The sequence below is a fragment of the Papaver somniferum genome, chromosome 2 (genome assembly GCF_003573695.1).
Source record: "Papaver somniferum cultivar HN1 chromosome 2, ASM357369v1, whole genome shotgun sequence".
Classification (NCBI taxonomy): domain Eukaryota; kingdom Viridiplantae; phylum Streptophyta; class Magnoliopsida; order Ranunculales; family Papaveraceae; genus Papaver; species Papaver somniferum.
Genome location: NC_039359.1, coordinates 195,031,610 through 195,044,678, shown reverse-complemented (window position 1 = coordinate 195,044,678; position 13,069 = coordinate 195,031,610). Strand labels below are relative to the sequence as shown.

The 13,069-nt window shown below is 33.8% G+C and overlaps 1 protein-coding gene across 1 annotated transcript; it reads right to left on the bottom strand.

The window, feature by feature from the left end:
* Positions 1–8,986: 8,986 nt before the first annotated feature.
* Positions 8,987–11,537, bottom strand: LOC113352548 (putative UDP-glucuronate:xylan alpha-glucuronosyltransferase 5). The gene is made up of 2 exons (XM_026596358.1): positions 10,769–11,537; positions 8,987–9,910 (listed from the first exon to the last, which is right to left on the bottom strand). Exons 1-2 carry the CDS (start codon positions 11,535–11,537, stop codon positions 8,991–8,993), a joined length of 1,689 nt encoding a protein of 562 aa, XP_026452143.1. The 3' UTR covers positions 8,987–8,990.
* Between the last annotated feature and the right edge of the window lie 1,532 nt (positions 11,538–13,069).

The following is a 13,069-nucleotide window of genomic DNA, read 5'->3' as shown; positions in this document are numbered from 1 at the left end:
TCCATAGTTAGTTCAATCGAAAAATGACAACCAAATTAATCACAAGAAAACCCATGATTAATGCAATTGGAATAAACAACCAAATTAACCACAAAAAGCGATCAATTTAATTGGTCATGCTCGACATAAGCGAACTTACGGAGCAACAACAAAAATAACCAAAAGAGAATGATTAATTTAGTTGATAATGTTCGACATAGGGAACCTTACGGAGCAACAACTAAGTTAATCATAAGAATGAAAAAGTCAGTCGATTGTGCTCAGCATAAGAAACCTTATGGAACAACACAGTATATGCACAAAAAATAGTGGAACGGAGGTCGTCCAATACTGCGGAATAAACAAGGATTCATTCTATTTTCCATCACTATTTGCACAATGACATATAATAGACTTAATCCTTGTAAAAAAAAGTTTTATCCTTTCTTTTTATCAAAACATGACATAAAAGGCTTTAACTTTTGTAATGTCAAAAGTTCATTCTATCTTCCATCAATACATTCATATCGACATAATAGAGATAACTTTTGAACAAGTATGGGATAGTCACAGGTTCACGGACGTAAACAACATATCCCATAACAATTTGCAATATATAAAATCATAAAGATTAAAATTGCAAAAATCATAGTCCAAAAAAATAATAATTTATAATTTAAACAAATAAATCTAAAAACAATGAAGATGAAAATCGTTGAACATAGCTATGTGTACTCACAATAATATCTATTCCAAACCCTAGTTATTCTTCTAAAAATCAAAAAGAATATTTACTAGACAATGAAATCAAAGTTCATTGAGAACCTCATACCTTTCAATGAATCCATCATAGAAGGTGTCTCTGATTTCCTTAATTCTCTTGACCGTAGACACACCATGTTCGTGAGTTAGAACAATAACTTTACGATCAACCACCCGAGCAAGTTATCTACCTTTGACACAGTCCATGATAAGTTTCTTCTGGTTCCGTATCAAAATATTTTGATTTCCAAGGATTTTGGCCTGACCATCTAAGAGTTGGTTTATTTGCAGTTGGAGATTTGTAAACTCGACCTTTGAATCGTTTTGAAAACGAGTTAAATCCTTGATGGAATCATAAATCCAGGAGTTGTGGTCCTTTCTTGCAATCATCTTCTTTAGAACTGGCTCTTGAATCGAATCACGTCCTTGAGTGTCTTCCTCCATATCAAGCTGCACAATCTCTTGAGATTTTGCAAGGTTCTCCATGTAAATTTTGATAGGGATAGACTAATACAGTATAAGGTATATATGTATTAATAGAAGACACTTCTCAAAAAAAAAGGAACCCTATGATCTCGGAGTATGATAAGGACGTTCACGGACCGTTCACAAGAGAGGGATGGATTTTAGCGACAAGCTATTAAGAAGAAAACAAAACGTTTTCCAATATTGCTCAATAATTATTTAAAAAAAAATAGAGCATGAATCATGACTCAAATTGATTGATAACATTTCACAACAGATATACAACAAATCTTGAGACTCCCATAGTCATTATCCTTGTACTTCTCAAGATAGATTCAAGGATGGTATTACCTAGAGTTAGGTAACGGAGTGAGGAGTAACCTCACTACTAAACATGGGAGAAGGTTTGTACAAGTTGTTTGACGGTTTTACTTTTATATTTCCTTCTTTCCATCGATTATAACGTATTCCAGAGGAATGTGTCAAAAACCTTTTCAAAAGTCCATCTGAAGGATTTTTCTGAGGACTGATTCTAGGACCTATGTCGTAACACGAATTATGTCTCAATATAGGAGATAGTAGAAATAGACTCTCCAAGTGATAGATAAGTTCAAGTCTCCACATACCTTTTGTCTAAGAAGTTCCACAAGCTCCCCTTAGTAGTTCTTCGTCTTCAAGAGATGAACGTCGAGAGATTTAAGCTCAACTACACTATTTATGTCCTAGTCCGAGACATCTATAAATAGGCTAGAAATCAAGACTTATAGTTTTGATCACTAACATTGACAAACATGCTTGAGATAGCAACGCATGCGAGTTCGACCGAGCAATGTTCTAACAAATATTCATCCTATCTTCCATCAATATTTTCATAATGACATAATAGGCTTAACTTTTGACATATATGGAACAATCATAGTTCACGGATGCAAACACACATATCCAATAATAATTTTTACAATATATAAAACCATAAAGATTAATACTGCAAAATCATCTTACAAATAAACTTTAGAATTTAAATAAATAAATCTAAAAACATCGCAAGATGAAAATCGTTGGAAATATCCATGTGTACTCACAATAATTGCTATTCCAAACCCTAGTTATCCTCTTAAAACACAAGAATAAATTCTCAAGAAGTTTCCTAGACAAAATAACTTTAAACAAGAACCGAAAATCATTTCACATACTTTGGAGACTCTTTCATATTCCCTATAATCATCAAGTTCATCTTCGATTAAATCAATCTTGGATTTAAGATTATCCATCTTGTCTACAAGTCTTTTGATGGAGGATTCTAGTTCACTCTTCAACGCCCGTACTTGATCCAAGACAAGATTAATGGTAAATGAGAGTTTATCAAAATGAGAACCAGTGGAATTTCCATCAGAGGATGAATCACGTTTATCTTGACAAATCTCATTATCAGAAGAACCAACCCAAACTTTCTTAGAGGGAAAGAGAACGGTCCATACATCATCCTCTTTATTGGAAAGATTTGAAGAGGAAATGATAGAGAAGGTAAATGAAATTCTTGCTTAAGGGAAGTAAATCTCTTTAAAAAGAAGAAGAGATGAGATAAATTCCCCAAAAGACCTCTGATAAAAACCCTAACAGAAACTTAAAAGAGATAGGAAAAACATCCAAGTGTTCACAAACGGGTCATAGCTTAATAACCAAAGATAAAGAAAATTAGGGAGATACACGAATAAGTCAGCAGATATCTTTTCACATCCCTCTTGGAGATTATTGTTCTTGTCCAAGGTATACACAACAATAATCTCAAAACTTACAAAGAGTAATTTCTCCCACCTAAAGAAGGACCAAGATGTTTCTCAAGAGGGGAGGATGATTTTGTTAAAACTTGTTTTAGATTCCTCTTTGTGGAGTGAGAATCCGAAGAGGAAATTTTTCTTTCCTTTATTTTCCTGAACAAACTGTTCATCGATTTTTGCATACTATGAATGGTTCTGAAAATCTCTTTAGAAAATGACATAGCTTTCTTATGAGATTTCTTTTTCTTCTTCTGAAAACGTGATTTTGAAGAATTTTTTTTAAGCACCTTTGTGCAATCCGTTTCTGGATAATCCTGATTGTTATTCAAGGTATACTCACGATATGTTGTGACGTTAACCATGTCTTTCTCATCATGAGAGAGATTAGAATACGACAAAAACACAGGAGTAATATGTTGATTTGGTTTGCAAGAACTTATCGAAGAGTATCGATCATTCTTTTTAACATCACAATTGCGAGAAGTCGCATTTTCTTGTCTTAATGTTTTCCGTTGACATTCCAGATTTTCAACCCTTTTAATCCAGACTTCCTTTTCCAGTTGAAATTTTCTCTTAATCAAGTAGAGATATTTGGTCAAGAGATCGAATTTTTCTTCTGGAGAAGTTTGATTATTTATCATGAAATAATCAGAGATGTCGGAAGAACAAGAGTGATTATCATCAAAATAAGTGAGAAAACTTTCACAGATTTCTTCCTCCGAACAGTAGTCAAGAGTTACCATCCATGCTTTGGTTATCTCACTCTTTTCCTTATCAGGAACACCAGAAACGTGATGATCACATTTGTAGCACATGGAATAAGTTCTATTTTCATAGTTTTTGTGAACTTTCTTATCCATTACATTGATTGAGGAGGATTTTTTACGATACTTTCTTTTTCTCCTCCTAAGAATTTTCTTTAACTGTTGTACATATAGTGAAAGAGTAGAATTAAAGCAATTATCATCCTTCAAATCAATCAATTTTGGACACATAGAACTTACATCACAAGAAGTAACGCAATCGCAATTCACTCGAAGTTTTTTTCTTTTACTAAGTTCAAGATAAAAAAATCTTTAGTTTTCCTACCAGAGAGTTTCTGGATAGAGTATCAAGGTTATTTTCTTCAACAATGTCATGTTTCTTAGAATCGTATATGGATAGCAACGATCTGAGAGTTTTCATCACAATGTCCTTTTCAGGAATAGTCTTACCCAATGCAAAAGATGCATTAACAATTTGAGACACTTTGTGATTAAACTCATCAAATAAATCTTTATCAGCCATACCAAGGTTTTCCCAGTCAGAATTTAGATTTTGAAGCCTAGCTTCCTTTTCACAAGTATTCCCTTCAAATATAGTTTCTAAGATATCCCACGCATCTTTAGACCGAGTGCACGTGGTCACATGGTGCTGAAGATCTGGGGTAATGGCATGTATGATAGCATTTAGACCGTCAAAAATTTTCTTTGCAGTGAGAATCTCTTTAGGTTCATATCTACCAATATACTTTGCAATAGAGACACCCTCTACTGTAACCATTGGAGGATTGTAGCCATTAACAACATAAACCCATGATTGAAAATCACGCGCTTGAAGAAAAGCACGCATGGCAATTTTCCACCACAGGTAATTTGAGCCATTGAAGACTGGTGGTACGTTTACTGAGATCAAACGTATGTCCATAGAGTCAGATCGCTACAAACACAGACTTATGAGGTATTAAATGTGTTTGCCTGCTCTGATATCAATTGAAAAATAGGGGTCTAGCAACCACACCCCAATATTTTGCTTATCAATATGTATGGACTAACTCCAATATACTTTCAAGAGAATCAACTAGACAGTCAGACTCAATCTTAAAAAAAGTATATCAAAGAGTTATAACTCTGTTTCTTAATGTAATCAGCAAATCAAAAATATAGAAATCCTTGAGCCTGATTATTATAAGAAACAACTTGGACGGTATCAAAAACCAATATCCAAGTGTCAATAAATTTAATCAACAACCAAAAAAAGGATTCACAATTGATTGAACTTACACATAACCTGTGATATTTCAATTATATATAAAATATAATGCGGAAAAGAAATAACACAGACACCAGAAATTTTGTTAACGAGGAAACCGCAAATGCAGAAAAACCCCGAGACCTAGTCCATATTTGAACACCACACTGTATTAAGCCGCTAAAGACACTAGCCTACTCCAAGTTAACTTCAGATTGTAATGTAGTTGATCCCAAACCAATCTCACACTAATCAAGGTACAGTTGCCTTCCTTACGCCTCTAGAACCACGCCAGATTCTGTGCACTTGATTCCCTTAGATGATCTCACCCAAAAATAAGAGTTGTTACGAACCAAAGTCGAAGACTTGATAAACTAATCTGTCTCACACATAAAAGTATATTAAATATATAAATCTGTCTCCCACATATATAGCAATGAGTTTTGTTCCGTATTTTGATAAATAAAGGTGAACATGAACCAATTGATATACCTGACTTATATTCCCGAAGAACGGCCTAGAAATATCAATCACCTCACAATAATATTAATCGTATGGTAGCGAAACAAGATATTGTGGAATCACAAATGATGAGACAAAGATGTTTGTGACTATTTTTTATCTTGCCTGTCGGAGATTAAATCTCGATCCAATCTTAGAGAAGATAGTACTCAATAATGATAGAAAACAACAAGATCAAAACACGCAACTACAGAGAAGATAGTTGGATCTGGCTTCACAATCCCAGTAAAGTCTTCAAGTCGTTAACCTACATGGTCTCGTGAAAAACCTAAGGTTAAAGGAGAATCGACTCTAGTCGAAACTAGTATCACACAGGAGGTGTGGGAATTAGGTTTCCCAGTCGGTATAGTTCTCCTTTATATAGTCTTCAAATCAGGGTTTGCAATCAATGTTACCTTGGTAACAAAGCATTCAATATTCACCATTATATAAAAACTTGATTAGACTAAAGCTAATATCTTTCAACAGTTATATCGAACTTAGCTTGTTACACACAAATGAAAAGTGACTTCATTTAGATATGGGTAACCATACCTAAACGTGTATACCTTTGTTGGATCAACAATAGTTGACCGAAGTTAGCCATATGAACACTTTCATATCAACCATATTCATCTTAACCATAACTAGTTCAAATGACTCAAATGAAACTAGTTCTAGAGTTGTTCAATTGTTTATATTCTCGTAGAAGTATACAAGACACAATTGAAGCAAAATCGATTTTGATTCACTCGAATCAATTCATGAACATTATAACCACGGTTTGCAAAAGATTGCATTCCTTATTATGTAAATGTATTAATTCATGAAAAAACTGATTTTAGAACATAACTTACTCAAGTATGCGAATGGGTATGCATACCTAAGTAGTCGGGCTAAGTTTGGTTCGCCAGTACGCGAATGGGTACGCATACCACCAAACTCAGTTAAGTCCCGGAACTTGAAACTCACGCCAGTACGCATACCGGTAAGCATACTAAGTTCCCGGAATTTCATTAACCAATCATTACACATACGGGTATGCATACTATGGTTCCCGGACTTGGAATATCTTGCAACAGTTAGCATACAAGTACGCATACTATGCTATATCCAATCATGGTTATTTTTTCTAAACTCCCATTTCAATCATTGAAACATTCTTGGAAGACAAAAATAGCTATCTCACACAAACTATTAGATTCAAAGCAATTTTCAAGTGATCGAATGATCAATACGAAACCTTCGGAGTCTACATCAAATGATTGTCTCACACAAATGATGTAAGATGTTACAAGGCGATTTTCACATGATCATCTTTTGACTTTCGTCAAGAATATAAGATGAACTTGGTTAAAGCGAAAACTTACCAACACATATTTTGAGAAATATGTAAGCGATTTAAACTCAACTCAAAATATCAAATGTGTATAATCGAAGTCTATATAGCTATACGACTCTTGTCTCAAATAGGAGATAAAGTAGATAGACTTTTGAGTGATAGATCAGTTCAAGTCTCCACATACCTTTTGTTGATGAAGTTCCACAAGCTCCCCTTTGTAGTTCTTCGTCTTCAATCGATGAACACCGTGAAGTCTAATGCTAAACTACACTTACTATCCTAATCCGAGACTTAGTTATAAGTAGACTAGAAATCAAGACTTATAGTTTTGGCAACTAAAATTGACAAACAAGCTTGAGATAGCAACGCTTTTGAGTTCGACCGAGCAGTGCTCTAACACAAATCAAATAGGCCTATATTCGAAAACGTCAAAAAAAAAAAAAAAGCTTATATAATTCCAAGTTGCCAAAAAAAAGGTACGTGCGTCCATAAGGAAACTTATACGGAAATCTTGATAGTTTCATCCTTTGGTTTTCAAAGTTTTAAATATTTATCGATGTCTTTGAAACCAATCTTCTGCCTTAAAGGCCTTGAAAAAATAAGCTCTCACATTGAACGGTGATGGAACCCTCGCTTCTTATTGGTCGAAATAGATCTTTTTTGATATATAATCTATGGTGAGGACACTTAGCATAACTCTATTGGTCAGAATATTAAAAATAGGGTTACGGCTTGTGTACATCAAGTATTTAACCGTCTGTTAGTATTGGCGTCAACAAAAAGGAAGGTGGACAACACTTCCGCGAGAGTTTTAATCTAATTAATTTTCTTACATCATGTTTACACCATATACTTAACTGTACGATAGCAACACCGTTTTAAGGTGGATAATACTTCCGCATGAAAAAGGAAAACTTAACTTACCGTGTTTAGAATTTTATGGAAATACAATCGAGTACCTAATATATTATGACTCTTTTTTTCCAAATTAATATATTTACAGCCTATTCGGTTCACATAATTGGAAGGTCAGGAATTCCATTACAGGTTAATCCAATTCGAGGAATTCAATTCCACCGAAAGAACTCCTTGGTATGAGATATAGTGTTCGGTTCAGTTAATCCGATTACAGTGTGAACTAATTCTGTAAAATGACATTAATAATCTAGAAGTTTTATTTCTAACATCCTCTAATATGCTGATGAGAGCTCAATCAGAAGTATTATTGAAATTTCATAATCAAGATTTATTACACAAGCGCTACAAACTTCTCAGTGATTTCGGGGTTTTAGGATTAAGGAAGATGAAACAGGGGTGTTTTAGGGTTAGATAATGATGGGGTTAAGATTTTTTAGAGCACTTTATGAGATTTGGCAGAGAAAGATAGGGATATACAAGGAAATGAACATCGAGAAACAAATTAGGCATGACAGATTTCCATATTTCAAGTTCTCTTTCTAGGTTTTCTTCGACGGAAACTAGGTTAGAAAAAAAGAACGAAGATGGAGATTGTCGTTTTGTTAGGAAGGGTAATAAAGACATTTCGTGGAAATTACCTTCTTTTCCCTGCAACCCGATTCCATTGCATCGGTGGACTGGTGTAATCGTAAACGACTTTTCTTCAGGAATTGAATTCCGTAAGGATCCAATTCTGGATTGTATAATCGTGTTCGTTACAAGAAATTGGGCTGATTCCACCAGAATTGAATTATTGAGACTTCAATTCCGCGAACGAACGCGTTATAAGGGGAAAAAAACTCCACATATTTCACACATATTTTCTGCGAAAATAAAAGAAAAAAAAATTCCTATATTTTCTTTACTTATTTAATGCATTCGTCCTGCCACACCAAATTAAAAATGTATCGCCACGGGGGACGAAGCCTCGTGCATACCAAATCAAAAGGAAAAAAATACTCAGTGCGTAGCACGGACACCAGTCTAATAATGATAATAAGGAATGAAAAGAACGAAGAAACCATCTTACATTTCAAAAAGAAAAAAAAAAATCAAACCGAACTACAACAGAAGGTAAGCTCTAACGCATCGCAATTTTGTAGCATTGCTATATGTATATATTACAGAAAACTTCAAAAATTACAACAAGACAGGAAAAACGTTGATTAATCACGCAAATTAATGTGTCACATTGATTAATCAACCAAATTAATATGTCTAGGATCAGTGATACTGATCTTCCAATGCTCATCAGGCAATTTAGCATTTTCTGCCATTCTTCTCCATTGTTGTATTTTCTGATCTTTGACCTTTGTGAGACCACAAACTTTCTGCAGTCTCTCCGGCATTAAATCGTAAACTTGCCACCACATTCGGTGAACCATATCACTAGCAAATGAATTATGGTCCTTCCTAAGCCAGTTACAATCATAATCTCTATAACATGTCCATGGTTTAAACCCTAAAAAATGAACTGCATATCTTGATTCGGGTATTTCAGGAGCACTTGCATTTTTTGGACGGAGCTTCAAATGATTCAGTCTCTTCGGCCACCGATGCCACCACGTAAAAACCTCATTAAGAAAACCTTGATCACCTCCATTATATGAAAACACAGTATATCTTTTCTCCATAAGTGATTCAAACATACATTTCGATGGTTCGATCAACATTATCCCAGAATTGAATCTAACTCTATCATTTCCTACTGCTGATAATTGTGGGTATGCAAAAAAGTCATCAATGTTTCTGAGTAAAACTAAATCAGAATCTATGAATATTAATTTGTCATACTCGGTGAGTTGCCATATTCTCAACTTACTGTAATTCCATTCGTTGTAAGCATTCTTTCTAGCATGGGGACTACGAATTCTGTCAATGAGCTTGATTTTCCATCCGGCAAATTCTAGTTCTTGACGACTTTTCAGTGTTATAGATTCATCGACAAGAATAACCATATCTCTCGTAGAATTTGTATGAATTATACTCTGAGCTAAAGATATTGCACCACAAACATATGATTCTGATGAATGTAGTACTGTTACATAGGCTTCTCTTGGGTTATCAATTGGAATACTCTTCCCCAGTTTTGTGAAATCGTAGTCGATGCTACCCCCTACATTGTCAAAGATGAGGCTCAAACCATTACTGCCGATACATATTTCACAAAATAGCACGTACATTTCATGGATAAAATTCGCCAAAATACATACCCATCACTTTTTTGACTATTGGAGTTGATCAAAATATATGTTGACTCTCCAACTATGGTCAGTCGAGGATTGAATTTGACCAACCATTATTAATAGGAATTATGATCATTGAAAAGAAACAATCTATTAACATCATAATATATCGGGTATTTTCACGATTAAGACTATTTCTGAAAGCAAAGATAGTAGACTGGCCCTTAAGTCAAACAAAATCCTGTAGACGTGCATGATTAATACAGAGCACTTGCAAGACGTGGTACACACCAACAAAATTACTAAATTTTAAGATATGTAAAGTCGCTACTTACCAACTTCCCTTGCTACCTTAACCGAAAATATAATTGAGACCAAATATAATTCTTATTCGAAGGAAATAATTTTAACGATAAAGGAAATAATATTATTATGCATTTCACAAACCAAAATGAGAATTGTAATAAAACCTACTAGAATCATATAAAGTTGTGATCGACAAAATGTCGATATAGTAATTAATGCAATGATCTTGGTAATTAATAGAGTACATGCGATCAAACAAACACGGATGTTTTACCAATTAAACAGATGGATTTCCTGCAGATCAAGAAAAAAAGAAAAGGGAAAAATTTCGACTGTATGATATGGGTTTAGCCGTTTAGGGTTCGGTTTATTATGACCATGTTGAATTAGGGTTCTTGTGAAGTTTTATGCAGAATGTACGTATCTATTTATCATATCATAGTGAACTAAAAATTTGAAGGGGATCGTAGTAATGAACGTACCTTGTTTTAAAAATGGTGTAGCAAGTTCACATGATCCAACAGGCATTTGAACTTTTTGTTGCAATCTCTTTAAATCAGGTTTGTAAATCCAAATATCTCCTTCATGTTTCACTAAATCATCACATCTAAAAATCTCTATCATGGGTCCACAAGAACCAATAAACACAACATAAACTGGTTTGTCATTTCTTCTTGATCTTGCCACCAGATTTGCAACAACTAAGTTTACTTGTAACCTAAAAACATCCCTAATTCCATTTCCTCTAGCAGCATCAGTTTCATTTCCACATGGAACTCTTGAAATCACCACATCCAAGTCGTTCCCATACTTTTCGAATTCTGGCATTGGTATTTCCGGGCATTTGGGCTTGCGGTACTTATGTTCTTCGTCTATCCATTCACGCATAAAATCTTTCCACTGTATCTTATTTGAAACACGATCGAAACCAACAGCAACTGTCTCGCCTAGAAAATACCAATATTCATTATCTATCTTTTCTGTGTTTACTAATCCAACCTTGATATTCTCATTACCACTTAACTCATTCTTGAGAAAGCTAATTAATGGTGATGGTGGAAATTGTTTCACGTGAGGACCTTCATGTGGTAATGCCAAAACATCGATATTTCGATTATCAAGCACGAAAACTAAGGTTTTTAGCCTGAAAGTTGAGAGTAGGATTACGAGGGAGAGAAGTAGAAACAAGCAAGAGATGGTGAAGAATTTGATCTTTGGACCAACAATTATCTCCTTTCTGTAAGCAGCCATTACATGCAGATATTTAGGTTATCTTGTCTTGCTAATATGATTCTCAACTTGTTGACATATATATCTAGACTAGAGAACATATGGAGAGAGGTGGAGGTCACGTTTTGTTAAGGGAAACAAATCTAGTTATGTGTAAAGTTACAAAGAAATTTGACTAGTATTTGTCAAATCAAATGCATGCACTTATATATGTAAAATTAATTAGCACATTTTATGTAATAAATTTTTGATACTGTAGTTTACATGGTTGAGATTCTTGATTTAATTTTTGATTGTGATTCAGTTTTTGAGTATCATCCTTTATTCTCGTATAAATTACAACTACTCGTAATGGTCTAATGGGTTAACAAAGAAAGTTAAATTCATCGGGTCGAGGGACAAACATGGGGTTAACTGGCAGAATAAGACTTGATCAAGGATTAGTGGGGGTGCACGCCGTAGAGGGAGTAGATTTAATGTTAATCATTTTGTATTAGTTAATTAAAAAACGGAAAATGGGTCATTTGTCCAAATATTTTTAAAACATGGTTAAAATGGACGAGTAAAAATTATTATGGGTGAAATGGACACAAAAAAAATAGCAAAGATGAAACTGGATTCATCCTCACTTAAACTTAAAAAATAGCAAGCATGAAACTGGATGCATCCTGATATAAATTAAAAATAAAAAAAAAATATTTAAAAATGGGTAGGATGATACTGTTTACATCCCGACTATTTTTACATTTTTGTCCATTTAAACAATATCAAAATCTAAATGTTCTTTTCATCTAGGAATTGTTGATTTTGGTCTTTTTAACCAATTTTGTGTTAAAAAAATGTCCTAACACTTATTTTCTTTTTATTTTGTCTTTTTTTAAGTAAAACTTCGCGCTTCAGGAAACAAACGAAGGAAAAAAATGCATATTCAAAGCACGATTTATAAAGGGGATACCAGTCCTACTAAGTGCTGATATCATTTCATCGATCCAACGGCCAGAATCAGTGGGATCTTTTTGTTCTATATGAAACGATATCAGCACTTAGTAAAACTGGTATCCCCTTTATAAATCATGATTCAAAATGAGTCTTAAAGATCTTTCTCTAAGGGCAATAATATGCCATGGACTCCAGGGATAATATCAACGAATAGGGATGGTTAATTATATATCGTTCTCTGATCATTTGCGAAAGACCTTTAGTAACTGAACACCTTTAGAAACTACATAATCATTGTGAGCAATTTTTACTCTTTTTTACATATAATGAATAATACATATTTATCCAATTTCCGATTCATGTGTAGCTAAATTAATTTCTAGGGTTGAGGAAACTATTATTTGATGTGTAATTTTTAGTATTTAGTTTTCTTTAATTATTATTCTATAATTAAGGTTTAATTGCTTAAAACTTTTCTCTTCTTTATATGTTTCAGAATAATTGTTTTTGGTAATTTTTAAGGTATAGATATTTTATAAGCAAAGGAAAAACGGACTTTAGATTAGCGATGAATGTCATAAAAAAAGAGTTTTAACGATTTATCCTCTGAGGCA

What these genes read in the sequence shown, in the direction of transcription:
- LOC113352548 (XM_026596358.1), bottom strand. Translation starts at nt 11,537, where the DNA reads ATGGCTGCTTACAGAAAGGAGATAATTGTTGGTCCAAAGATCAAATTC. An exon ending in TACACCATTTTTAAAACAAG is followed by an intron (nt 9,911 to 10,768) that starts GTACGTTCATTA and finishes TTGACAATGTAG; the next exon opens with GGGGTAGCATCGACTACGAT.